The sequence below is a fragment of the Ammospiza caudacuta genome, chromosome 6, assembly GCF_027887145.1.
Source record: "Ammospiza caudacuta isolate bAmmCau1 chromosome 6, bAmmCau1.pri, whole genome shotgun sequence".
In the NCBI taxonomy this organism is placed as follows: Eukaryota; Metazoa; Chordata; class Aves; order Passeriformes; family Passerellidae; genus Ammospiza; species Ammospiza caudacuta.
Genome location: NC_080598.1, coordinates 28,343,663 through 28,365,572, shown reverse-complemented (window position 1 = coordinate 28,365,572; position 21,910 = coordinate 28,343,663). Strand labels below are relative to the sequence as shown.

Here is a 21,910-nt window from a genome sequence, read left to right as displayed (position 1 = left end):
AGTTTTCACAGGCTATTTCTCACACAGGCACTACTTTAGTGAGCAAGGTTTGCTTACCACAAAGCAGACAAGACTTCAAATCTGCATGTGTGCCATTTAGGAGCTCAAAGCACACTCCAGTAGGAGCAAGTCTGGTCATTCCTACTGCTTGAAGTAAGGTGGGCAAAAATGAGATTCAAGATCTGTCTTTACATTATGCAGTGCTTGCATCAAACTGTTCCTTCTTTCCCCCAGCTTTAGGACTCTTCTTTTTAACCAGAATGAACAGTTTGGTCTCAAAACCAAAATAATTTCTTCCTTAGGCAATAAATTTATTAGGCCTGAGGGCCAAAGCAACTTATCAGAAAGTTTTTACCCCAGTGCAGCTTTTGTGTGTGGAACAGTACTCTGGCCAAGGGAGCCATCCCTTGTTGTATCAGGGCAGCTGCTGCATTGGTTTGCAGAGCCACGGTGCCCTGGGGAAGCCAGAGACACACACGATGTTTAGCTGTGAGCTAATGCTTCCTGTACCCAGGCCAGTCAGCCACACAAACCCTGTGAGGTCCCCTCCAGCCTGCTGGGATAATCTCAGCCAAAAGCTCAGGCAAATCCTCCTTTCTGACTGTCCAAGCAATGTGACTAAACAGCTTTGCTGGTCAGGAAGGACAGAGAAGTTCCACAGTTATCCTTCTGCAGAGGTGGACACCACCAGCAGGCAGACTGGACAATGTGAAGGAGCAGGAATTTCCCCTCAGTGAGGCAGCAGCTCCTGGGATCTGGCAGGAGCCTGACTCCTCAAGGCTTGGAACAACCCTTTGGAAAACACTGACCAAGGCATTGTCTGTGTACACTGCAAGGACAGGGGGCAGGTGCAGAGCTCAGAGCCTCCTGCCCTGAGCCAGCCAGCAGCTTCAGACAGCTGCATGTTCCTGGCAGCTGGGGAACATGGAGGATGTGCTCCCTGTCTGACACAGCCAGTGCAATGGGGCAGCTCAGCTGTCACTGAACACTGCTCTTGCTTGGGCAGTAAGGCAGGAAGGCAGCCTCCCCTCACTGCTGGCCCCTGAGGAGTGGGATTCCCATTTTGCAAAGTTTCAAACTCTGGGCTCTTGTTCCCATCTGAAAATTTCCAAGAGCTAAGATTTCCTGGAAAGCAGGAGCCCTTGTGTCAGGTGGGGGTGCAGGGGCTGAAGGCAGGTGGGATCTGGGGGGAGCAGGCCCAGAAGCCTCACGGGAAGGGCCAGGCCAGACCTGCAGCCTCCAACAGGGCTGTGTCCAACACCAGGGACACAAAGGTGTGCTGCGAGCCTGCAAAGCACGTACCTGCCTCTCTCTGGAGACTGTCACGAGTGCAGCACTCTAGGTTTCAGTGGCGCTCCCAGGCCAGGGGTCACGGCCTGGAGGGGAGCAGCAGCCACATCAGCCCAGCTGAGCCCCCGGAGCAGCACTTCAGGGGGCAGGAGGGAAAATGTCTGCACTCACACCTCTAAGGGGCTGGAGATGGCACGATGGCAGGGCTGCTGTAGAGTCGTGCTCAGGCCAGAGCAAAGCCCAGAGCCCAGAGCAGTGCGGGCAGAAAGCGTTCCTGCTGCAAGCAGCACTCGGAGCCCAGCCAGAGTGGCCGGGTCAGTGAGCAGGGCAGGCCCACCTGGTTGCTGGACAAACCCACTGCCAATTAGCCAGTTACACTTAGCTGACTTTACATGGCAGTTCTTGAGTGATCACCGGCCTGAAGACACAGTTAGAGCAACTCCTGTCTAAAGAATAGTGTCTGCTTTTGGTTTCAGACCCAAAGCCCAAACCAGTCTGACCAGCTGGAGCCCAGTTTCAGGTTACACCCTGCCTTGCTCTCTGGGTGACTTAGTGGGTAATAATCTCTCTCCCAGAACACCTCCTGCAGGAGTTTCCTCTTCAGGTACCCACAGATGTTGCACACCCACTTGCAGCCCTCCCCACTGCTGCCAGGGGCCCGCTGCTGCAGCAGCTCTCCTGAGTTCCCACAGCTGGGGCAGATGAAAGGCTGTGAGATAGCAGGGATGGGAACTGTACCTGCACCCTCTGCGGGCCATTGCTCCTCAGACACCACTCCCAAGCCAGATAAGACAAACATCTCTTTATTATCAGAGTAAGCACACAAAAAATAAATCAAGACATTAGGTTTATTGCATAGGCCACGATAGGCTGTGGGAAAAACAGAGAGATGGAAGAAATGATACGAGATAGGTCACAAAAAGGAGGAATCTGACCCAGGAATGCTAAGGCAGATGCCTGTGATGGGGAGAGCCTGCAGTCAGAAAGCCAGCAGACTCTGGGCAGCAGTTTCTTTCCTTTCAGCCCAGGCATCAGCCCAAGGAGGCAGCTCTCCTGCCACTGCACTTGAGAGGACCTGAGCAATGTCCTGAGCTGGGAATGCCTTCACCAGAGCACTCCAGAACCACTCTGCCCTTGGCCCTGAGAGTCCCAAGCATTTAAACTGAAGTCTGTACATAGATTTATGCTATGTTCCTTACACACACACACACACACACACACACACACACACACTGGTTTCCTCTCTCTTCACAGCAGTTTTCCAAGAGCAGCAGGCACTGGAAGTTTAGGGATTGGTGCCAGCCCCACAGCTGACAGCACATCAGGCCCTTCACAAATAGCTTCTTCTGCCTCAACAGAAATCCTTAGCTCACTGAGGTACAAGCCTGGACCAGCAGATGCAGGACAAAGCTCAGAAGCATCTCATTGCAAAGGGACTACAGGGGAACATATAGGACCAGGACTGGGAACAGGACATTGACAAAGAGGGGATTTCACATGCTGCCTTGCGGCCAGACATGAGCTTTGGACCTGCCAGAGCTGGGCTGGGCTCATCTTGCATCAGAAGGGACAAGCCAGCAGGAGTAAGGAAGCCTGTGGATATTAGCTGGTGGTATCCAGCCCACTCCTGTGCTCTGGGAGATGCCAGGGACTCAGGTCAGGCAGTGTGCTCAGAGGAACATGCAGTGAAATCAGAGCTGCAGCTTTCCTGCACAATCAGCAGGAAAAGTATGGACGTTTACTTCATGAGAGAATAAATAGATATTTTCTCAATGTCTTTGGGTTCACTGGGAAAGTAACCAGGGCAACTCACAGAAAGAAAAATGGTGAACATGTACTGTACACAGGAGACTAAAACACAGCAGCCAGCCAGCAAAATGTCTAGGTGCGCTTTTCTGTTAAAAAACAAAGCCTAGTGACGTAAGCAGGTATTTCTGTTTCTGTCCATGTTGAAAACAGGAACTGCCAGAGAGTGTCAGAGAGCCCTTGGATCAGGTCTGAATGATTATGTGAATCCCACAGACCTCAAGGGATGCACCATGACCAGGTAGACTGCTGAAAGGCAGAGCACCTCGCTGAAAAGGAGGAAAATACAAGTTGAGTGGCAGAAGGTGACACTGAAAACAAATTGCTGGCTGTGGTGAGCTTGCACCATTCACCAACATGAATTCTACACAGATCCAGTTCCAGACTCCTTCAGGAAGTTGAGCAAAGTTGTGCCCCAGGTTTGAGCAGGAAGAAAGATGTAATTCAGAGTTTCGCTGGATTGTTTGAGGTTAGGAATGGATGGATGTCAGAGAGCAACAGAATGCTCCCAGCTCCTCACTTTGCAGAGAAGCCATTTAGCCTAGACAATCACAAATACTAGTACTGTCAAATCACAGTTAAATCTTGGCCTGATGCTCCAAATGTCTTCACAGAGAACGAGTCCTTCAGGCACAGACCTGTGTCTAAAAACAGAACCTCAGAAGTTTTGGGGAGTGCCCCAGTGCTGATCTGGAGAGAGAGGCTGTAGGTCAGACTGGTTTGATGCCACTGCTGTAGAACAGATGCTCAGTGTCCTCTGTGGTGGAGAGGGTTGAGTTGGTAGCAGTGGGAGGCTGACGGCGGTGGCTGCTCTTCTTCCTTTTCTTCAGGAAGAAGTAGCCAATGAACACCAGGACCACCATGATGCAGATCCCGAGGAGCACAGCAATCACCACCTCAAAGGCACCTGCAGGAATACAAGAACGCATTAGAAGGGATGCTCCACAAACTCCAATGCAGCAGGAGTGGCCAGGATGACGCAAGCACAAAAGCCGCTGCAGAAATTGTGCCGGCAAAGAGGCAACAGCCGACACAACAGCGCGGTGGTCACTGCACAGCCGGCAGAGAAGGAAGATGGCAGCTGCACGTCACAGCCAGCTGTGGCTCCCTAGTGATAGCTCCTAACCTTTCCCAGATGCACCACGCCCTCTAAAGGCTGTTCCATGACTTTGACAGCCCTAGGAATATCAAATCCTTCTGCAGCAGCAGCCTTGTGCCATACCTCAACAGGGAGGCCACCAAACGGTGGTCACAGAAGGCAGCTCCTGGCTGGGACAACACCGAGGGAGCGAGCTATGGAGGATAGGCTGAGTTTGTGGGAAAGTACTCTTGGCAGGGCTGTGGGCACTTCTCCAACCAAGCAAACCCCTGCCTCATCAGTGGAGACAGTCAAACATGATGCTTTTGAGTGTGAATTTAAAGATTAAATCAATCTCTAGGACTTAAGAACAATAACCTTCATGTGACATTTTTAAAAGAATTTGTATTTCAGTAACATTGGACTTTTTTAGTGCTGTAGAGAGGTTGTATAGGGTCATCACATTTCCCCCCAGTCTAGCACTTGATATAATTCACATATCCACTTGAGCTTTCTTTCTTGTAGAAGTTAGTAGTCCTTATGTGAAACTGGTCCTTAGGAAGAGTTTTACTTCCCATTTTTTGATGTTGGACAGTGGAACATTCATGCAAGTTGATGGAAAGAAAAACAGGAGTCTCTGTAAGAGCTACTAAGTCACAGACACAGGAAAAAATGGACCACAGCTGTACAATGCACAGAAGCAGCTCTTGCCACTGCCAGCGTCCCATAAATCCCACACTGCTCCCCCAGCCTCAAAAGGGGTGTGGGAGAGAAGACTACTCTTTGCAAGGAAAGACAAAGTATTTTTCAGGACAAGGAGAAGCAACAAGAAAGACTGGTTGGGAAAACTGTTACTCACTTAGCATAGCAGTTTGGGACTCAAATGATTCCCATCTTCGGCCAATGACATCTGCTTCTGAATTGGAACACAGAGGGAAGAAAAAAGGTTTTACAAAGAAGGCTGGGAACAAGGGATAAGACAGGTTTCTGAGGAGCATATTTCCAGTGCTCTGAAGTGACTGAAGGCACACAGCATCCCTCCTTGACAGCCATGGCACTGAGCCCTCAGGGTGGGCTGTGAGGCCCTGTGTAGCTGAGGGAGGCAGCTTGCCTCTTAACAGGTACAGTTTGGCAGTATTCTTCCTGTTGGCCTCCAAAGCAATATGTACTAAGTGTACAGTGTAACCCTTTCCCTGCTTTGTTTAAAGCTTCAGGCTAGTATGTGTCATTGAGGATTTTCTCAATTTCTCCCCTCTCACTTGGGGAGACCTGGAGCCAAGATACCAGGTTAGATTCTCTTCAAAGCAGATATATCTCTGGCTAGTTTTGTTATCTTCCTTTGTCTCTTCTTCAATATCAGCACCCAAAATGCTTTCCAGCTCTGTGAAATGACAGGCTGCATTGCAGAAGGGTGCTGTAGATCCCCCACAGACCATACTGTGGGTATGGCCAGGGTTTGACAGCAGAGCAGCTTTGAAAGCTCTCAAGGCACTGCCTCTTTGGGACCACAGAACTTAATCCAAAGTGGGTTTCCCAGCTTGATCAGTAAAAGTCCAGCCCTCACTATGTATGCTTACTTGTGATGCCTGAACATGATTTCATGCACTCTTCCTCTTGCTCAAAGTTGTTTCTGTTGCCCCCACAGCCCCCGTAGGTGAAGGGGTCACATTTCTCCAGGAAGGGGTTGTAGTACCAGCGGGAGATGCTCTCAGTGCACTGTCCAGTATCAGGCAAGTCCAAACAGTGGCCTGGCAAAGCAAGGCAGAGGTGCTTTAGCCCAAGCAGTGTCTTCCCAGAGCAGCAAAACTTTCTGCTCACAACAAAAGAGCACAAGCACCATGGCAGAGGAAATCCATAGCCGGAACAGCGGCTCTCAGGTCCCCACTGCTCAGTTGCCAGCTGGTCAAATTTGCAATGCAAAGGTGAGCTGGCACCTGCCATAAACCCAACTAGCAAGCAGAAAAAGGAACTTCAGAGTAAGGAGTCATGGTAAACCCTGGATTCACTCTCCTGTGGAAATGACTTGTCCTCCCTGGGAGGCAGAAGGGAACATGAAGAACCTGGACACAGAAACCACAGATCAGCTCAGGTCTCCTGTACAACCCAGCTGCATTTAAGTGACTTGGAATATATTCTTTTAGCCCTGTGATAGGTCTACTGTCTACAGTTTAATAAACAAGGCAAAGATATGGGATCAAGCACAGACATTGCTGTGTCCCCCACACTGCTTTGGTTGGCACTGTTTAAAAAAAAAAGCAAACTGTGCTGTAGGCTTGTGTACAGGCCAGGTACTGTGCCCCACAAGCAACATGCATCAGACCTACCTGGATGGAAAAAGTTTAGGCAGGAGAGTCAATGCCTGCTGCCAACAGCTGCCCTCAAGGTGAGAGAACAGGCCCTTGCTCATTTTCAGTACAGGGACTATCCAGATGCTACACCTGGTTTTGGATTTATAGAGGGAAGCAGTTTTACCATGGAACAACAAACTGAAGAAAAAAACCAAAAGCTGGCAGAGGTCAGCCTAGGTGCTTGGATGGTACATACCTTGCTTATGTGTGACATTGATTTTCTGCAGTCTGTTGAACTCACGAGCATCTGCAAGGGAAACATTTCATGTTGCTTTTCTCACCAGTTGAAAAGAAATGCCTCTGTCCATGCAGACATGGGCAGACAGGGCTTTCCTGCACCTTCCTTTGCTATCACGAGCCAGAGGAAGGGAGATATCATTTGATGTTCTTATGTATCTCAAAGCCATGAGAAGAACATGGGAAAAATAAAATGTAGTAACAAGAAACTCTTCCCAATTTCCAATTCACATATACAGAGACAAAACTCAGGAAAATAAAGGCTGCTCTCTTATTTTGGTTTTCCATCAAGAAGTATGGAAAGTGTCACTCCAGGTTTTAAGAAATATAAAAGGGCACTAGTGCAGAATATATGAGAGGGCGAGAGAGATGCATCATAGGCTTGCAAATCTAAAAAGGCAACCAAACACCCACACATAGGAAAGAGATTATGGGAATTCAGAAGAGCTGAGGAGGGATGGAAGAAGGGAGGAGATAGGGTGCATTTACATTAGCGTAAGAAGACCTTAAGGGGACTGTGCCACGGGACAGACTTGGAGAAATAGTGGTTTCCTTCCCCATTTCCCCACTCTAAGAGAGCAGGTAAGGTCATTCAGTGAGAAAAATATTGAAAGGAGACAGAAAGGCAGGCCTGAAGTCTTACAGATAGGTGCAGAGAAGAGAGTCAGAGCCCATTAAAGAGGCAGGAAACATCACAGAAGGAAAGTCATCTCTTGCAGTCAGCAGAGATACAGGACATGGCAGAGCCTGCAAACAGTAATACTGTGGAAAGAGATAGTGCAGGGTCAGGAGTTAAGAACAGAAGACATCAAACAGTGTTGACTCAGCACCTGTAACTTACATTGGACCCATTCCTGGGCAGATGGAAAAGTTGTCTGAGCCAGAACTTAAAGTACTTACACTGCTCACAGTACATCTCATCCGATTCATCAGCACAGTCGGGAGTTTCATCACACTCCAGATAGGCATCAATACAGCAACCATCCTTGCATCTGAAGAAGGGGGCCTGACAGTTCCCATTGCATACTGCATCAGAAACAGTTCAGAGAGCTCATTAAAATTCATTGCTTCTCCCTGCCAGATGCTTTACAAAGGACTTAAAAGCTGCTGATAGGACTGGCAAACAAGAAACAAGGCAGACTGGTAAAGGTCTCTTCTCAATGCCACCCTAAACCCAAAAATAAAAAAAATCCTGTTTATAAAAGAAACATTACTCTGGAAACAGCCATGTTTCCTCTCAGAAAGAAGTACATAGCAGGTGAAAGCAAGAATTAGTTACTCAGAAAGAATATGGAGACATTGCCCAAGCATGGGGGATTAAATTAGGAAAGCCAAACTGAAACCTGCACACTGGGCTGCAAAAGCCTCAAGCCTCTTTGCTCTAGAGGTGGTCCCAAGTGCTGAGTACTGTGCCCAGCTCTCAGCTCCCCAGCGACAAAAAACATTGGCATACTAGAGTAAATCTCAGCAAGAGCCTGGAGCACAAGACCTCACATGAGAACACAGAGATTGTAGAAGAGACATTCATTTTGGAGCACAGTAGCAGGATGAGCAGCAACAGACAGGAGTTGCAACAAGGGAAAGCAATCCAATATAAGGGGAAAAAATTATAATGAGGGTCATCAAACACTGGCATGGTTTGACCAGACAAAGTGTAAAATCTCCGTTTTCAGAGATACCCAAAACTGAACTGGATAAAGAGCTGAGCAACCTAGTGTGACTCAAACCTGGGCCTGCTTTCAGTAGTGGGTTGGATCAGTTGACCTCTAGAGGTAATCCCCAACCTAAATTATCCTATGACATGAAAGTGAAAGGCTTACTAAAGAAATTACTCTCCAGTGCCTCACTTTCCACAGAGTCCTAATCAAAAGCCACAGGAATGGACATGAGACACTCAGCCCAAGCTTGCAGTAGGATTACACTGTCCTATGGGAGACTCACCTGGCTGTTGTCGCCCACCAACAGAACCTGAAGAGACAAGGGGAAAAATAAAATAAAATAAACTTACCACAGCATTTTTTCAGCTTAAGAACAGCTTTATATTGCCTTCATGTATCACATGAGAAGAGCATATTTTCTGGAAGGAGGCCCTGGATTACAGAGGTGAAATATGGATGCCCACCACTCAGAGATCCAGATGAGCTGTACCTATGTGAGGCCTGGAGGAGTACAGGGGAACTTCCCACCACAAGGTAGACCATTTCCAAATTGTCTTTCTTTTCCCAGGCTTTAACCTCCTTCTTAAGCTGTGCACTGCAATGGGCCTGGCAGAGGCTCAGCCCATTTATCTGAGCAGCACTGAATTGTTCTCAGTGGCTTGAGGGTGGCAATGAGGGAGATTAACTTCATTTCTGGCACCCAGCTGCACGATTCTGCTCTGTGAATTTAGGCTTCAGATGCAACACAAAGATTGGATGAGGGCTTCTGCAGCCAGAGGAATACCAGGGACACTGTCCAGGGCTTCAGGAGCTGGCTCAGATACGTTGGCAGCTCAAGGCAATGACTGCCCATCCACAATTAGCCCAGTCTCCTCTGCTTGCTGGGCTCTAACTAAGTATCAGCCAAGAGGCTGCAGTACTTGTCCTTAGGATCATCCCAATCCTGTGAGAAAGAGGGATGCTGGATTTTTGAAGGACTCACCTCTGACATTCTTGCAGGCGAGTTCGCACTCCTCTTCCCGTAGGTAGTTATTCTTGTTGGGCTTGCAGCCACCAAAAATGAACTCCTCACACTGCTGAAGGCTCGGGTTGTAAAACCAGCGTGGAAAAGATCCCCGACACCAACCCACCTTCTTTGGAGTCAAACAATGCTCTATCAAGAAGGTTAGCACAAAAGGGTCTGGGTTAGATAAGTCCTTTGGAAAACTTTCTGTTTTGTATATGTGAAGGCAAACAAAAATCTTCCAAAAGACATGTCTGAAAGGTTTGTAAAATCTTGACCAACATGGAGAAGGAGAGTAGGAAATAATGGAATTATTTTTTTTATATGAAAGGGAGGGTCACAAAATCTAATTAGAAGGTGCTACATCCATTAAAAAAAAAAGGAGCTGCATCCCCACACAGCTCATAGTTAAGCTGTGCAACTCCTTGCTTCAGGAGGTTGCTGCTTTTCAAAGATTACATGAGGCCAAAAAGGGATTCATACATAGTTATTCAACACAAAGACACCATCTTCTGCTCAAAAACATCTCCCAGCTGCAAAATCCTTGGGGATTACTCAAGCATAGTAGAGATTTGCTGACAGCATTTAATGTTCTTGCACTCTTTCCAAAGTACCAACCTCTGCACACTGTTGAATGCAGTGTATTGGACTTTGGTCAGACCTTTAGCATCACTTGACATGGCTGCTCTTATATTTTATGGTACCTGAGGTAGGAGACATCCCCTGTTTAGCTACTAGTCCACCATTTGTCCAAGAACTCCTCACTCCTACTACACTTGTAATGCTAAACATTTTCATCATTAAATAAAGCTATTAAAGAAAAAATAAATAAATCCAGGGATACATTGGATGTCCTGCAGATGACTCCACCTACCCTGCAAGCTAAGGGCTTTCACAGCAAAACCCAGAGTCAACAAGACCTTTCACATTCTCCTGTTCTGCAACCTCAGTTGCACCCCAAGCTTCATCCACTCTGGTGTCACCCAGCAGAGAGCAATGACAGGCAGAGCAGATGGGGTTATTGCAGGCACCATCTCCTGCAAGGGTCCATGAAAGCTCCAAAATAGATCACTAAGAATGCAGAGACCTTGCACTACTAGTGCAGGCTATTACTGGGAAAAGCTGACATGCAAGTCCAGGCTCTTGGTTGTGCTCTTCTCCCATGCACCCCTCTGAGAAGAGCACCAGTAATGCCAGAGCAGCACCCAGGCTCGAGGACTGCAGGTAGATATGTGTGGGCTCAGGCTCACCTTCTGTCTGCTCAGAGCTCAGCACCACGATGGTGATGTTGGTGAAGTCTTGCTGCTGTGCCGTGTCCGTGACAGTGAGCTGGAAGACGTAAGTCCCCACCTGGAGGTTGGAGATTTCTACCTGATCTTCTTCATGCTTCTGAGAATGCAAAAGAAAGGCTTATGTAGGAGAAAACTACATCTAAGAAAGAAGTGACTGAAGCCATGCAAGGTCCATGTTCCTGTATTAGGGAAAAAGGAACTTGGATGGAAACCTTCAAGCAGGTGTCTGGCATGAAAAATGTCTCAGGACTAGACAATCCCCCCAAACCCATGGACTGGTACCCAACTGCAATAGAGAGATACCAAGTACCACAAGCAGAATCAGATACTTCATGGTTTGGGGCATTGTGAAAGCACAAGGGAAAATAAAACTCTTTTGAGAGAACAGAAATACTTGTAGTTTTTACTTAACTTTTTAAAATTCAAAACCTATTATGAATCATTTACTTAGTACATAGGGAATAAGGTAGCTGTATTTAATTATTTTGTCAGAAGAGAAAGCTACAATATTATTGACACAAACTTTTCTTCTATATTTACAATAGAATTGGACATTCATTTCCATGCTACCTCTGGTTTTGATTAGGTTTCAAAAGAACACAGCCTTGTCATATATAATTTTTATGTAGTTTAAAACAGCGTAATATTAGGGGACCTCCCCCCCTCCAAGGGAGTTGCCTTGGTTGGGCTAGGGCAAAGGGAAAAGGAAAGGAGCACTTGCTGGATTACACAGACCCCTTGGCACTTTAGAGTTCATCACTGCTGATGTCCAAAATCAGTTGAGGGCCTGATGTACTCGTTAGCTAATTCTTCCAAAAGGTGCTGCAAGAACTCCGCATCAACTCCATGGCTTTCCAGAGCATTTTGCAGAAGTTTAAAATAAATAATTTGCCCTTCTAAAGCCACAATTCACTTTTAACATCTAGCAAATAGGCAGCGTGCACACCCCAGAGATCTTGGATCTCTGCTCCAGCTCAAGATAAAATAGGAGGAAGAAAACAATTTAAAGAGAGGCAAAGTCCAGGAAAAGCCCCAAGAGAACAGAAGCAGAGCCCGAGACCAGATTGTTCAAAGACAGAAGAGGAAATCAACTAAAGTGGACAGAGTAAAACTAAGAGAAGGCCCTTCACTTAACTACGGGATCTTGGGACCAGAGGCAGCTCCTGCATGGAAGCTCTGCCCTCTCAGCTGCTCCCACTCAGGCAGGTCAGGTGTTGCTCAGGGTGGCTTGTGACAGCATCCTGTGCAGGGAGCCTGAGACCTAATGAGGCCAAAAATGACACTTCTAAATAGTGTGTGAGACAGGGAGAGCAACCGCAAGGACCGCTCCATAGTTTTTGGGAACAGGCTCCTGCATGGACTGGCTTGAAGAGGGAAGAACAAGGTGAACTTTAAGTCAAGCTTTAAGGTGACCTTTAAGTCAGGGCTCTGACTGACCAACCTAGTGCAGAACACAGGTGCCATGAGCAAGCTGCTTATTCCCTGCAGCTCCCTACCTTCATCTCCGCAGAGGGGTCGCCAAGGATCTGCTTCCATTCATAGCTGACTATCCCATGGTCATCTGTGCTCTCTGTGCCTCTCAGCATCACTGGCTCCCCTGGCTGTACCCGCATGTCCTTGACAGCACGGGCTATTGGAGGGTGGTCATCTGCAGAAGAAATGTAGAACAAGGCTTGGGTAAGAGGCTGAAGGGTCCAGTCCTTGTCTCCACTACAGGAAGACAAGGGAAGGGGATTCTTCCAGGCTAAATCAATCCAGACTTTGACTGCTAAAAGGAAAACATTTTTATACAGCTGTGCCCCTTGTAGCCTGAGCAACCAACAGGCAAACAGTACTATTATTAGTGCTCTCACTAATTTAATAAGTCCACAACCCACTATGGCAGTCTCTTTGAGCCAGCTGGCTCCCTGGGCACTTCTGTCCCCAGGAACCACCATAAAAGGGGTGGCCCTGTGGCTACAGCCATTGTGCCCCTGAGAGTGGGACCACATCCTCGCAGAAGAGCACAGAGCAATGCCTGCCCTTCACTTGGCAAGATGGCCTCATGTGGGTGGTGAAGAATGTGGAACTGACTCCCATCATTCCTCCCACTATCTCTAAGCACTCCATTAGTGTATTTAGCCAGAGCTATACAATGTGGGACTTGGATGGGAAATATTTCTCTTCCAGCTCATCTTCCACCCCACTCTCTGACATACACGCTTTCAAAACAGCACAAAAAACCATTCATGAGATTGTTATTTTTGTACTGTTCCACAGATTATCTTACCAGCAACTTCCACAATCTATTAAATGTTTTTCCAGACTGTAAGTACAAGAGATGTAAACTGATCCCTGCCCATGCCAGCAAGAACAGGCTATACAATGACACTGGTGAGCCTGACTCATAGTTCCTTCTGGCCTGAACGTCTCTGATTGCAGGCTTTGTGCATTGCTCAGCCCATAAAACTCCACCTGGTAGCACCTGTACCAAGTCCAAGACTCAGAGTTCCGGCTGAGCCTGAGTCTTTTGTAAAGGCACAAACCATCACTCGTAAGCTAGATAGAAATCACTCTGCCATTACACTGTTCTATCGACAGTGACTGAAGGAGAGGATTAGTGGCCAAACCCCTTAGAAAATTACTCCATTAGCTGATTATTTTCACTGATGCAGACTTGCTCCTAATTTCCTGTTTGAATTCTGTGTGTCTGGATTCAGATCCCAGCTGCTGACTCTTGCTGCAGTCTACTGAAGGGACATTTAATACAAGGCATACGTACAAACAAACCTGACATTAAAACAGACCACTTAGCTCTTTTGTCACCTTGTACACACCACTGCAAGCTCTGGAAAGGGGTCACATTCCTGCCATTCCTGCTAGGCAAACACCAGGAGCGCGGCAGGGAGAAAGGCAGCCTACTCCCTGCCACTGTCCTGCAGGGTGAGCCCAGTAGGTGGGTGCAATTGCACAAGGAAAAGACCAGTTTTTCAACAACACAGGGGCTGATCCTTAACTCGTGACTCCAAATCATGTTTTTTCCTTGACATACGTAAGCTCGTACACTTAAAACAAAAAATTGCAGGCCAAACATCCAGCTACTTTGGGTTGTGGGTTGCATGATCAAGTAAAAGCTCAGTTCTATTCAATGGGTCAGCAACTTCTCCAGTTCCCATCTCTGATTAGTCAAATTTACTGACTCTCTTCACACCCAGAAGAAGAGTCAAGAGTATTTCTTCATTTGTGGTGACTGCCAAGGAGTAATGCTCACTAGAATTTAAGGACCTGTTTTTCAAGTCTATCTCTTTTCTCCTTAGGATGTCTTAAAGTTCAGTGACTTTGGAGTATTTCTGCCACAATGACTGCATGAAGCCTTCCCTGGCAACATGGCTATTTTCCACCTGAGCTTCAGAACCAAGTGCTGACTGACCCACAGTGAGTATCAGCAAACTGCTCATACAACAGAGACTCCACTGTTTTGCTCTGAAAGTCTGTAGGAAAAATGAAAGTAACCTTTGCTATAATGCTCTTTCGACCATGGAAAGTTTCTGCTGTAAAACTCTGTAATTAGCAGGGAGGTTAAAGCTTTATGATGCTGTCTGTGGCGTGCTTTTTACTGTGAAACATACTCTTGGAGTCACATTGTCAGCAACAATTTCCTCTCCTGTTTATATAACACATTACTAGGGGATGTAGCTTTTCTTTATGATTCCAGAGGAAAGCATGATAGAGGGACTCCAAATTGCTTTAAAAAGTTTTATTACTCATGCTCTATTCATGCCTGAGACCCTGATTTTTGCTTTTTAAAAAATTTCTTGTTTAAAAGCTCATGCAGTCAGTGGCTTGTCTGGCTTCACCTCAAATGAGTTAGCTTGAACCAAAATTGATGGGGGAACTGGAATTCAAAAGATATTAATTTCTACAAGGGCTTCAAAAATAAGCATCTAAGTGGGGGAGAGACCCCACTAGGGATCTTGCTATGCAGGCACCATTGAAATCCCATGGCAGAATGTATTTGCAAAGCTCACAGTTTGGAGGTTTTTCTCTTCTGGAATTCAGATATTAGCTTTTGCCCTTGAGATCTATAGAAAACCAGATTTCCTCCATTCCAGAGCCCATGCAGATACACCCTGAGTAGCTGAGACTACAAAGCAATGCTTAAAAATACCTCAGAATGATTTGAGGTTGTCACTAGAAAGAGAAGCAAAGCTTTCTCATGGTGACTGAGGGGCCCTTACAGCCCTCTGTTGACTCCTGCTTTGCAGGAGCAACTTGCAAACGAGACAAGTGTGGTTTGCACCAGGGACAAAAGCCACTGCTCAAGCCACTGACCGGGCCAGGAGCAAAGACAGGAGCAAAAATGAGGCCACCCAAATTCCAGCATCCATGAGACACAGGACCTTGGAGATTTCAAGTGTCAGAAGCCAGCAGAACCTGTCTGCTGCAAAAGAAGGTGGGCAGCAGTGTGGCTCTTCCCACAAATGTTAAACTGCTGCTGCATTGCTTCCAGGGAACTAATTCAAAAGTGAACAGCCATCCACACTAGAAAACTCTCCATTTCCATGGGCAGAGGTAATAAAGGATGACACTGCTGCCACAGTATTACTTTGCCTGAGGTGGAAAGAGAGAAAAGGGAACAAGGCAATGCAATGCAGTGCCTGGAGAAAGAGAAATACAGGCTCTTTCTTTAGGGTTTCATCGTGGCTGGGCAGCAAATACAGTCATGATAAAGCCATACAGTTTTCTAACAAGTCATGCACAGCCAAGCAGCTCTCAGCATTAGTTTCTAGTGGTTTTTGTAGTGGTTTGTAAGTGGTGCACAGAGCAGATCAACTTAACCTCTCTAAAACAATACAGTACTACTGAATGGATTATATTTTCAGAATAACATAAGATGCTGCTGTCACTCAGTTCCCTTCATCCTTCCTCAGAGTGTGGGAAACCACTCCTATCTGCTTTGGCAAGCGGAGGGAAAGACTCTCCCAAAGGTATTTATGCTATTTTAGTGAAGACTGGTTTGTGCCTCCAGGCTCTTTGAGGAGACTGGAGCTCGGGAGACAGGACATGATGTAGCCACTTCAGTAAATGCTGCACGACAAACACTCATTTCACAGCAAGCGGAGTGGAAGGCCTTCATCACCCACTCTGAGCAGGGAGCTGGACCAGCTGGTCTTCCAGGACCCTTCCAGTACACATGAGCCTCTGAACCTGTGCTGTGGGTACTGACTGTGCAAATTCCCATCTGCTGGCCTGAGCTTAAGGATGAGCAGCTGGCTCGGGGCTCAACAGCATCCCCCAAGGGGACCTGTCCCAGCCCCAGCTGTGATACCACTGCTGCTCATTTTAGTTGTCCACAGAATGGAAACCAGCATAGGACCAAACATTTGAGGAGGGATGAGCTTTACTCTTGGGGAGCTCTCCTTTTGAATTGCATTATCAAAGTTTTAGCCTGCGAATCTCCCTCCATGGTGAGGCAGGAGCAGACATATCTGATCAGAGCCCTGTGGTTCTTTCTGTCTCCCACTCACAAGCCTTGGATTCAACAGTAGGAGAGTGTCACTGAGCATTTCAAAACAACCACAAAAGGTTCAGTTCAAGAAATGGACAGAGGTTCAGGAAGGTTATTTTCCAGTTTCACACCCAAAACTGGTTTGCCTAGACCAGAATAAGCTGGGCTAGTTACTTAAACACTGGGCTCCATTATAACCAATAAAGTGCATGGTGAGCCTGCCCCTCCCGGATGAGCCAGGCAGAAAACTCGCACCAAAGTTCAGGCTCAGGAATCATTTAAGAAGATTGTGCCTTTTAACAATAACATCAGAGACTTCAGGCTGTATGTTAGCTGAAACAGGCAAGAGACAGTGCCAAGCTGTCGTCACCAGCTTATGAAGAACTCAGAAACTCCTGCTCTGCAAAACACTGAAAATACATTCAGAAGATGTGCAGAATCCAGATTTCAGCTGTATTCATTGTTGACTGTACCCACAGGTTTTTCTGAAGTCATAACAATGTAAGAGTGGCAAGAGTGGGTTAGAACAGGTTCCCCTGTCCCTGTGTTCACTTGCCATCCATCGTTGCGGATTCCTGAACAGAAGCAAGAGCACTGCAAGAATATGCTCTTCCAGCTACTTCCATCAGGCTCCAGAAACACACCAAGATTAAATTTGTCCATTCAGCAGCCCCCAGCTGTGTGCTCTCTTTCAAGTGTTACCTAGTCTCCTCCTAAACATATATAAACCTCTTAATTCAACAGGTCTGCTCCCTGTAGTAGCAGTAGTAGTGTGGGTCTTATAACCTGTGACTTTTTTGTTTAATATCACCCACTGGAATCACTCACTGGGTATTTCATTATTCACTAGAAAAAACATGCATTTAATTCTTATCATTGCAGAGGGTGTTGAAAGAGTGATACAGGTAAAGGCTCCCAGGACACCTGACAGCAGGCATACAGGAAAGGAATGCATGATAAAGCAGCAGATAAGCTTCCTGCAGGCCCTTAGGGCCAGAATCAGGGGGCTGATAGTAACATGGGATACAGAGTAGTCACAAAACTTCATGTTTTAGCAGTGATACAGTGCAACAGCAGGAAAACAACACAGTTCTGTCTCCAGTCCAAAACCTGGACCAAGATTTTGGGAGGAAGACCTGACATGCCAAAACCAGCTTCCTTTAACGCTTGTTTCACCCGGCCTCTTCAGGCATCCCTAAAAGGCCCAGAAGCAAAAATGCTGTAGAGCTTCCTTATGCTGCCAGGCAGACACGCTCAGTGCCCAGAGGCTCCTGCACCTGCCCCATTGTGCCCTTCCCCTGTTCCCCCTCACTGACAGCCAGGCATCCACCTTCCTGTCCAGACAGGTCCTGCATGCACCCAATTCCAGCATCATGGCTGGAAGGGCTTGGGGTTTTGCTCTGGATTTTTTCGCTTTATATCTGAATCAAAATGGACATCCACATTTTTAAGTATCTCATCAACTGCTGTAGGGAGGAGGACTAAGTTATTTACCCAGTAACATAACTCCCTTGGTCTCTTTCCCCTGCTAGCCCTCCAGTGTCATTCAAAGTTATTCAAAAAGCTTTTGGTATCAAAGACAATGCCTAAAATATTCAGAGAGGAGGGAAACACATTTCCAATAAAAGCACAGCACGAACATTGCAGCCTGACCCAAATAACAGTGGTGAGTGCCCAGTGTCTGTCACTACAGCTGGAGATCTGCCTGGCACCCAGCACCCTCTGAAAGACAAAGGCAGCTCTAGAAGAGACCAAGCCCTTCCTACACCCACAGCAGCCCGAGGCACAAGCCCCATGTGAGTAAGGAGAGGAACCCAAACTGCATTTCTGGAGTGCTTTTCACCTCTCACTGATAAACCCTCCCGGGTCTTCCTGCTCCACCACAGCCATGCCAGGATCGGTGAAAGGAGCACCAGGGGAGGATCTGGGGTGCTGCAGCTCAGTGCCATATTTTAGCAAACATGTCACTGCTGGTCACACAGAGAGGTCAGTGACCCTGGGACACTTTCTAAAGATCTGCACACATGGAATGCCAGGTCCTGGGACCAGCCAAGGGACAAGGGCCTTGCAGTCTTCTTGTATGAGGCACTGCTCCACAGAGGTAAAGAGGCTGAATTGCTCAAGAGTTCATTGTATTTTAATCTAATCTTGTGAAATCAGGATGTACTAGAGATGATGCATTCCCTTTTCCTCCTACAGCAAAGCATATAGGAGTTTAGATAGCTGCCAGCATGCCACCTCCAGTCTTGGTGATGTGGCATTCAGTTCCTCCCTAACTGCAGCTCCTGTGAAAAGGATTTTAAGCCTGGAACAGAGATGTGGGGGAACTACTGAAACAGTCAGACCCCTGACAAAAAGCCCTAAAATCCAGTAGGAAGCCATGAGTAGAGGATCAGGAGGACCAACACTGCCACACTGCTGATCAAACCAGCAACACCCAAGGGCCGCTTCAGAGAAGTTGTGCCCTGCTCCAAAGCCTCACACTGCTACTCAGGATAGAGAAGTGGTCATTGTGGAGCTTGGGGCCATTTCCCACTTCCAGCACCCACGAGGCCTCAGGCTGGCACTTCCCAGCAGAAGATCAAAGATCTATTCAGCTCACATCATCAAGCCCTTGCACCCACCTGGATGCTCCCCTTGCCATCTTCACAGATCCTTTCCTTCCCACAGGTGGGCTGGGAGGGGGTGTGAGGAGGATTACCCATAGAGATATCCTGAACAGCCCTGCCCAGGGACCAACAAATGATAAACTGGTTACGGTTGCCAAAGCCCCAGCCAGGCTAGAAACATGTCAGCCTTCTTACTCTTCAACCAAAACAGAAGGAGGCAAAAGGAGAAGCTGCTGTGGTTTTAGTGTTTCTGAGCACACTGCAATTCTTTGGAGATGGCAGGTGACCAGCTTCAGATTAGTTCCTTTTCCACCTGGCTCTCTGTGTCCAGGTGCAATCTTTTCGAGCAGGGAAACGGATTGCAGAAGAGAAACCCACCTCCAAAGGGGAAATGTTACAACCAGCTGCTCCTCTCCCAGCAGCAACAAGCAGAAACAGCCCCAACAAGCAGAGAAGTACAGACGCACCTCACCATCCAGGCTGCTGTTAAATAAAGGTAAGTGGATTGCATCCTGCCTTCAGCCCCTAAGCAATTAAGAGATTAATGCAGCCCTTTAAAACCTGGTGATGTGTAGCTTTTTAGAAGATTTCACTTTCCAACCTCAAAGGCCCAAGGGAAGGGAGAAGAAAAATAACACCTTTTTCTCTACATTGCCAAGTAGCAAAATCTCTCACTGGTTAATCACACACTCCACCTGCTTCAAACAGGTTAAAGAGAGATTCCTTATTCATTTACTAACAAGTAAACTGAGGCACAGATCTTAAAAATGAGCATTGGGGTTTGGGAAAAACCTTTGTGGCAGAAGAAAACACAGAAACACCATCTTTAGCATCACCCCACCCCGAGTGTTTGGCAGCACTGCTGCTCATAGGATGGCCGGAGGAGCTGGCACCAGTGACCATTAATGCTCATAGGATGGCCAGAGGAGGTAGCACCAAGTGACCATTAATGCTCATAGGATGGCCGGATGATCTGGCACCAAGTGACCATTAATGCTCATAGGATGGCCGGAGGAGGTGGCACCAAGTGACCATTAATGCTCATAGGATGGCCGGAGGATCTGGCACCAGTGACCATTAATGCTCATAGGATGGCCGGAGGAGCTGGCACCATTAATGCTCATAGGATGGCCGGAGGAGGTGGCACCAAGTGACCATTAATGCTCATAGGATGGCCGGAGGATCTGGCACCAGTGACCATTAATGCTCATAGGATGGCCGGAGGATCTGGCACCAGTGACCATTAATGCTCATAGGATGGCCGGAGGATCTGGCACCAGTGACCATTAATGCTCATAGGATGGCCGGAGGAGCTGGCACCATTAATGCTCATAGGATGGCCGGAGGAGCTGGCACCCAGTGACCATTAATACTCTTCCAGACCCGGCTTGCAGGGATCCATTACGGGCACCTTACCACTAGGTCTGTGATTCTGCATTGCCAGGTAGGAATCGTACACGTCCTTCTTCAAGAAGTTGAGAAAGCCGATCTTCCTGGCAAACCTGCAAACGAAAGCCTTCTCATAGAGGCAATTGAGGAGAAAGCAGCCCTGGATGCGGTCTTCCTCCGAGCGCGGGCCCTGCTCCACGAGAGCCAGGTTACAAGCGGGGTCCTTGCAGCAGGCTCGCATGCAGTCCCTGCTCCTGTGCACCATGGGGGACGACAAGAAGGTGGCTCCATTCTGCACGGAGGCGTCTGTGTCCAGCACCCAGTCCGGCAGCCCTGCCGTGAAGTCCTCCAGGCACATCTCACCGAAGGGTTTTTCCTTCTGCCCTTCGCCCAAGCGCAGCGCCAGCACCAGGCAGACCCAGGGCACAAACCACGGACCCGGACTCCTTCTGGCCATCTTGGCGCCCCGATTCTCACTGACTTAAGACTTCAGTCCTTTCCTAAAGGGAGGGAGAAGACATATGAACCTAAGAGGGACAGCGTTCGGGAGCATGACCACCCGGGGCGAGGGGGAGCCGGAGCTCGGCCGAGGCTGCGCTCCGGATTCCGGCTCGCCCCGAGGCAGCCGGGGTGTCCCCTGTCCCCGTCCCTGAGCGCAGGCGTGTGCTCTCAGCCCCACCTGGGCGCTCTCCGCTCAGCTGCTGCGGGAGGGAGCGGGCTGTCCCCGCCGCCCCGCTGTGCCTTCACCCCTCAGGTGCGCCTTCAGCTGCGTCCAGCCGAGACAAAGGCTCGGCGAGCACAGGAAGTGAAAACCAACTCCCTGAGAGAGTGGAAAAAAAAAAATCAAGTCACTCCCTCGCATGCTGAATTGCGTAAGAGGAAGGGGAGGAGAGGCAAGCTGATACGATCTTCTACTCCCCTAGGAGCGGAGCCGAGCTGGATTCTCTCGCTGCCGCAGGTGCGAGCGCAGCCGCTGCAGAGGAGCATCCCGCCTGCTGGGGGCTAGCTGCATCCCCGTGCTAAGGATGCTCCAGAGGGACTGAAAGCCGAGAAGCAGACGATCTGTGTCCTGTGGCAGTCGCCCTTGTGCTCGGTGTGGTCACCGGCACCATTAGCCCTTGTCTCGGTAGCCCAAATGAGTCAGCCTTGCAGCCCTGCCTGCAGTGCTCACCGCTGCTGCTGCAAGAGGTTTTGTGCTCAGCGCAGGCATCCCGAAATCATTAATTCCCTGCTCTTGGGACACAGTATTTTTGGTTTTTACAGCGAAAGCCCTTGGGATCGTACCCGGAGGCTGCCTGAATGGCAGGACCCCTGCTACCCCAGCAGTGAAAATCTAAAATAATCACCCCTGCACTCATGAACAGCCCTTCATTGTTCTCCTCAGTCTCGTACAGGTTAGCCATGGTCCGTTTGGAGTGCCCTTGCCTCGCAGGACGGTGCTCTTTGGGGCCACACGAATGCAAAGGCTGCCTGTCCATATATTTAATTTCCCCCTTCATGCTTTTACTTGCAGATCCATGATCAAATTCCTCTGTTCAACACATTCACCTGTGTCATCCACCCCTCTATGTGTAAACAGTCCTAAAACCCCTGGGCAAACTGCTCTTATCCCTCTGTCATTGTCCTTAGGAAGGCTGGGAGTGTTGGCAATTTGCTTGGACATTATTTATAATGAAATACTTCATCACTTAAAATAACAACAGCAAATCTGA

At 48.1% G+C, this 21,910-nt stretch overlaps 1 protein-coding gene across 1 annotated transcript; it reads right to left on the bottom strand.

Moving 5' to 3' along the window:
• Positions 1-2,114: 2,114 nt before the first annotated feature.
• SPINT1 (serine peptidase inhibitor, Kunitz type 1) lies at positions 2,115-20,990 on the bottom strand. The gene is made up of 11 exons (XM_058807868.1): positions 20,878-20,990; positions 20,226-20,698; positions 12,209-12,360; positions 10,671-10,809; positions 9,400-9,570; positions 8,701-8,727; positions 7,660-7,785; positions 6,719-6,769; positions 5,752-5,922; positions 5,034-5,090; positions 2,115-4,003 (listed from the first exon to the last, which is right to left on the bottom strand). The coding sequence occupies exons 2-11, from the start codon at positions 20,653-20,655 to the stop codon at positions 3,807-3,809; spliced, it is 1,521 nt and encodes a 506-aa protein (XP_058663851.1). The 5' UTR covers positions 20,656-20,698; positions 20,878-20,990; the 3' UTR covers positions 2,115-3,806.
• Positions 20,991-21,910: the final 920 nt, after the last annotated feature.

Excerpts from the sequence above, each read along its gene's own strand:
- SPINT1 (XM_058807868.1), bottom strand. The coding sequence starts at position 20,655 with ATGGCCAGAAGGAGTCCGGGTCCGTGGTTTGTGCCCTGGGTCTGCCTG. Across the intron at positions 6,770-7,659 it reads TGAGATGTACTGTGAGCAGT|ATGCTCGTGAGTTCAACAGA; the intron begins GTAAGTACTTTA and ends TTTCCCTTGCAG. Across the intron at positions 4,004-5,033 it reads GTCCCAAACTGCTATGCTAA|GTGCCTTTGAGGTGGTGATT; the intron begins GTGAGTAACAGT and ends GTATTCCTGCAG.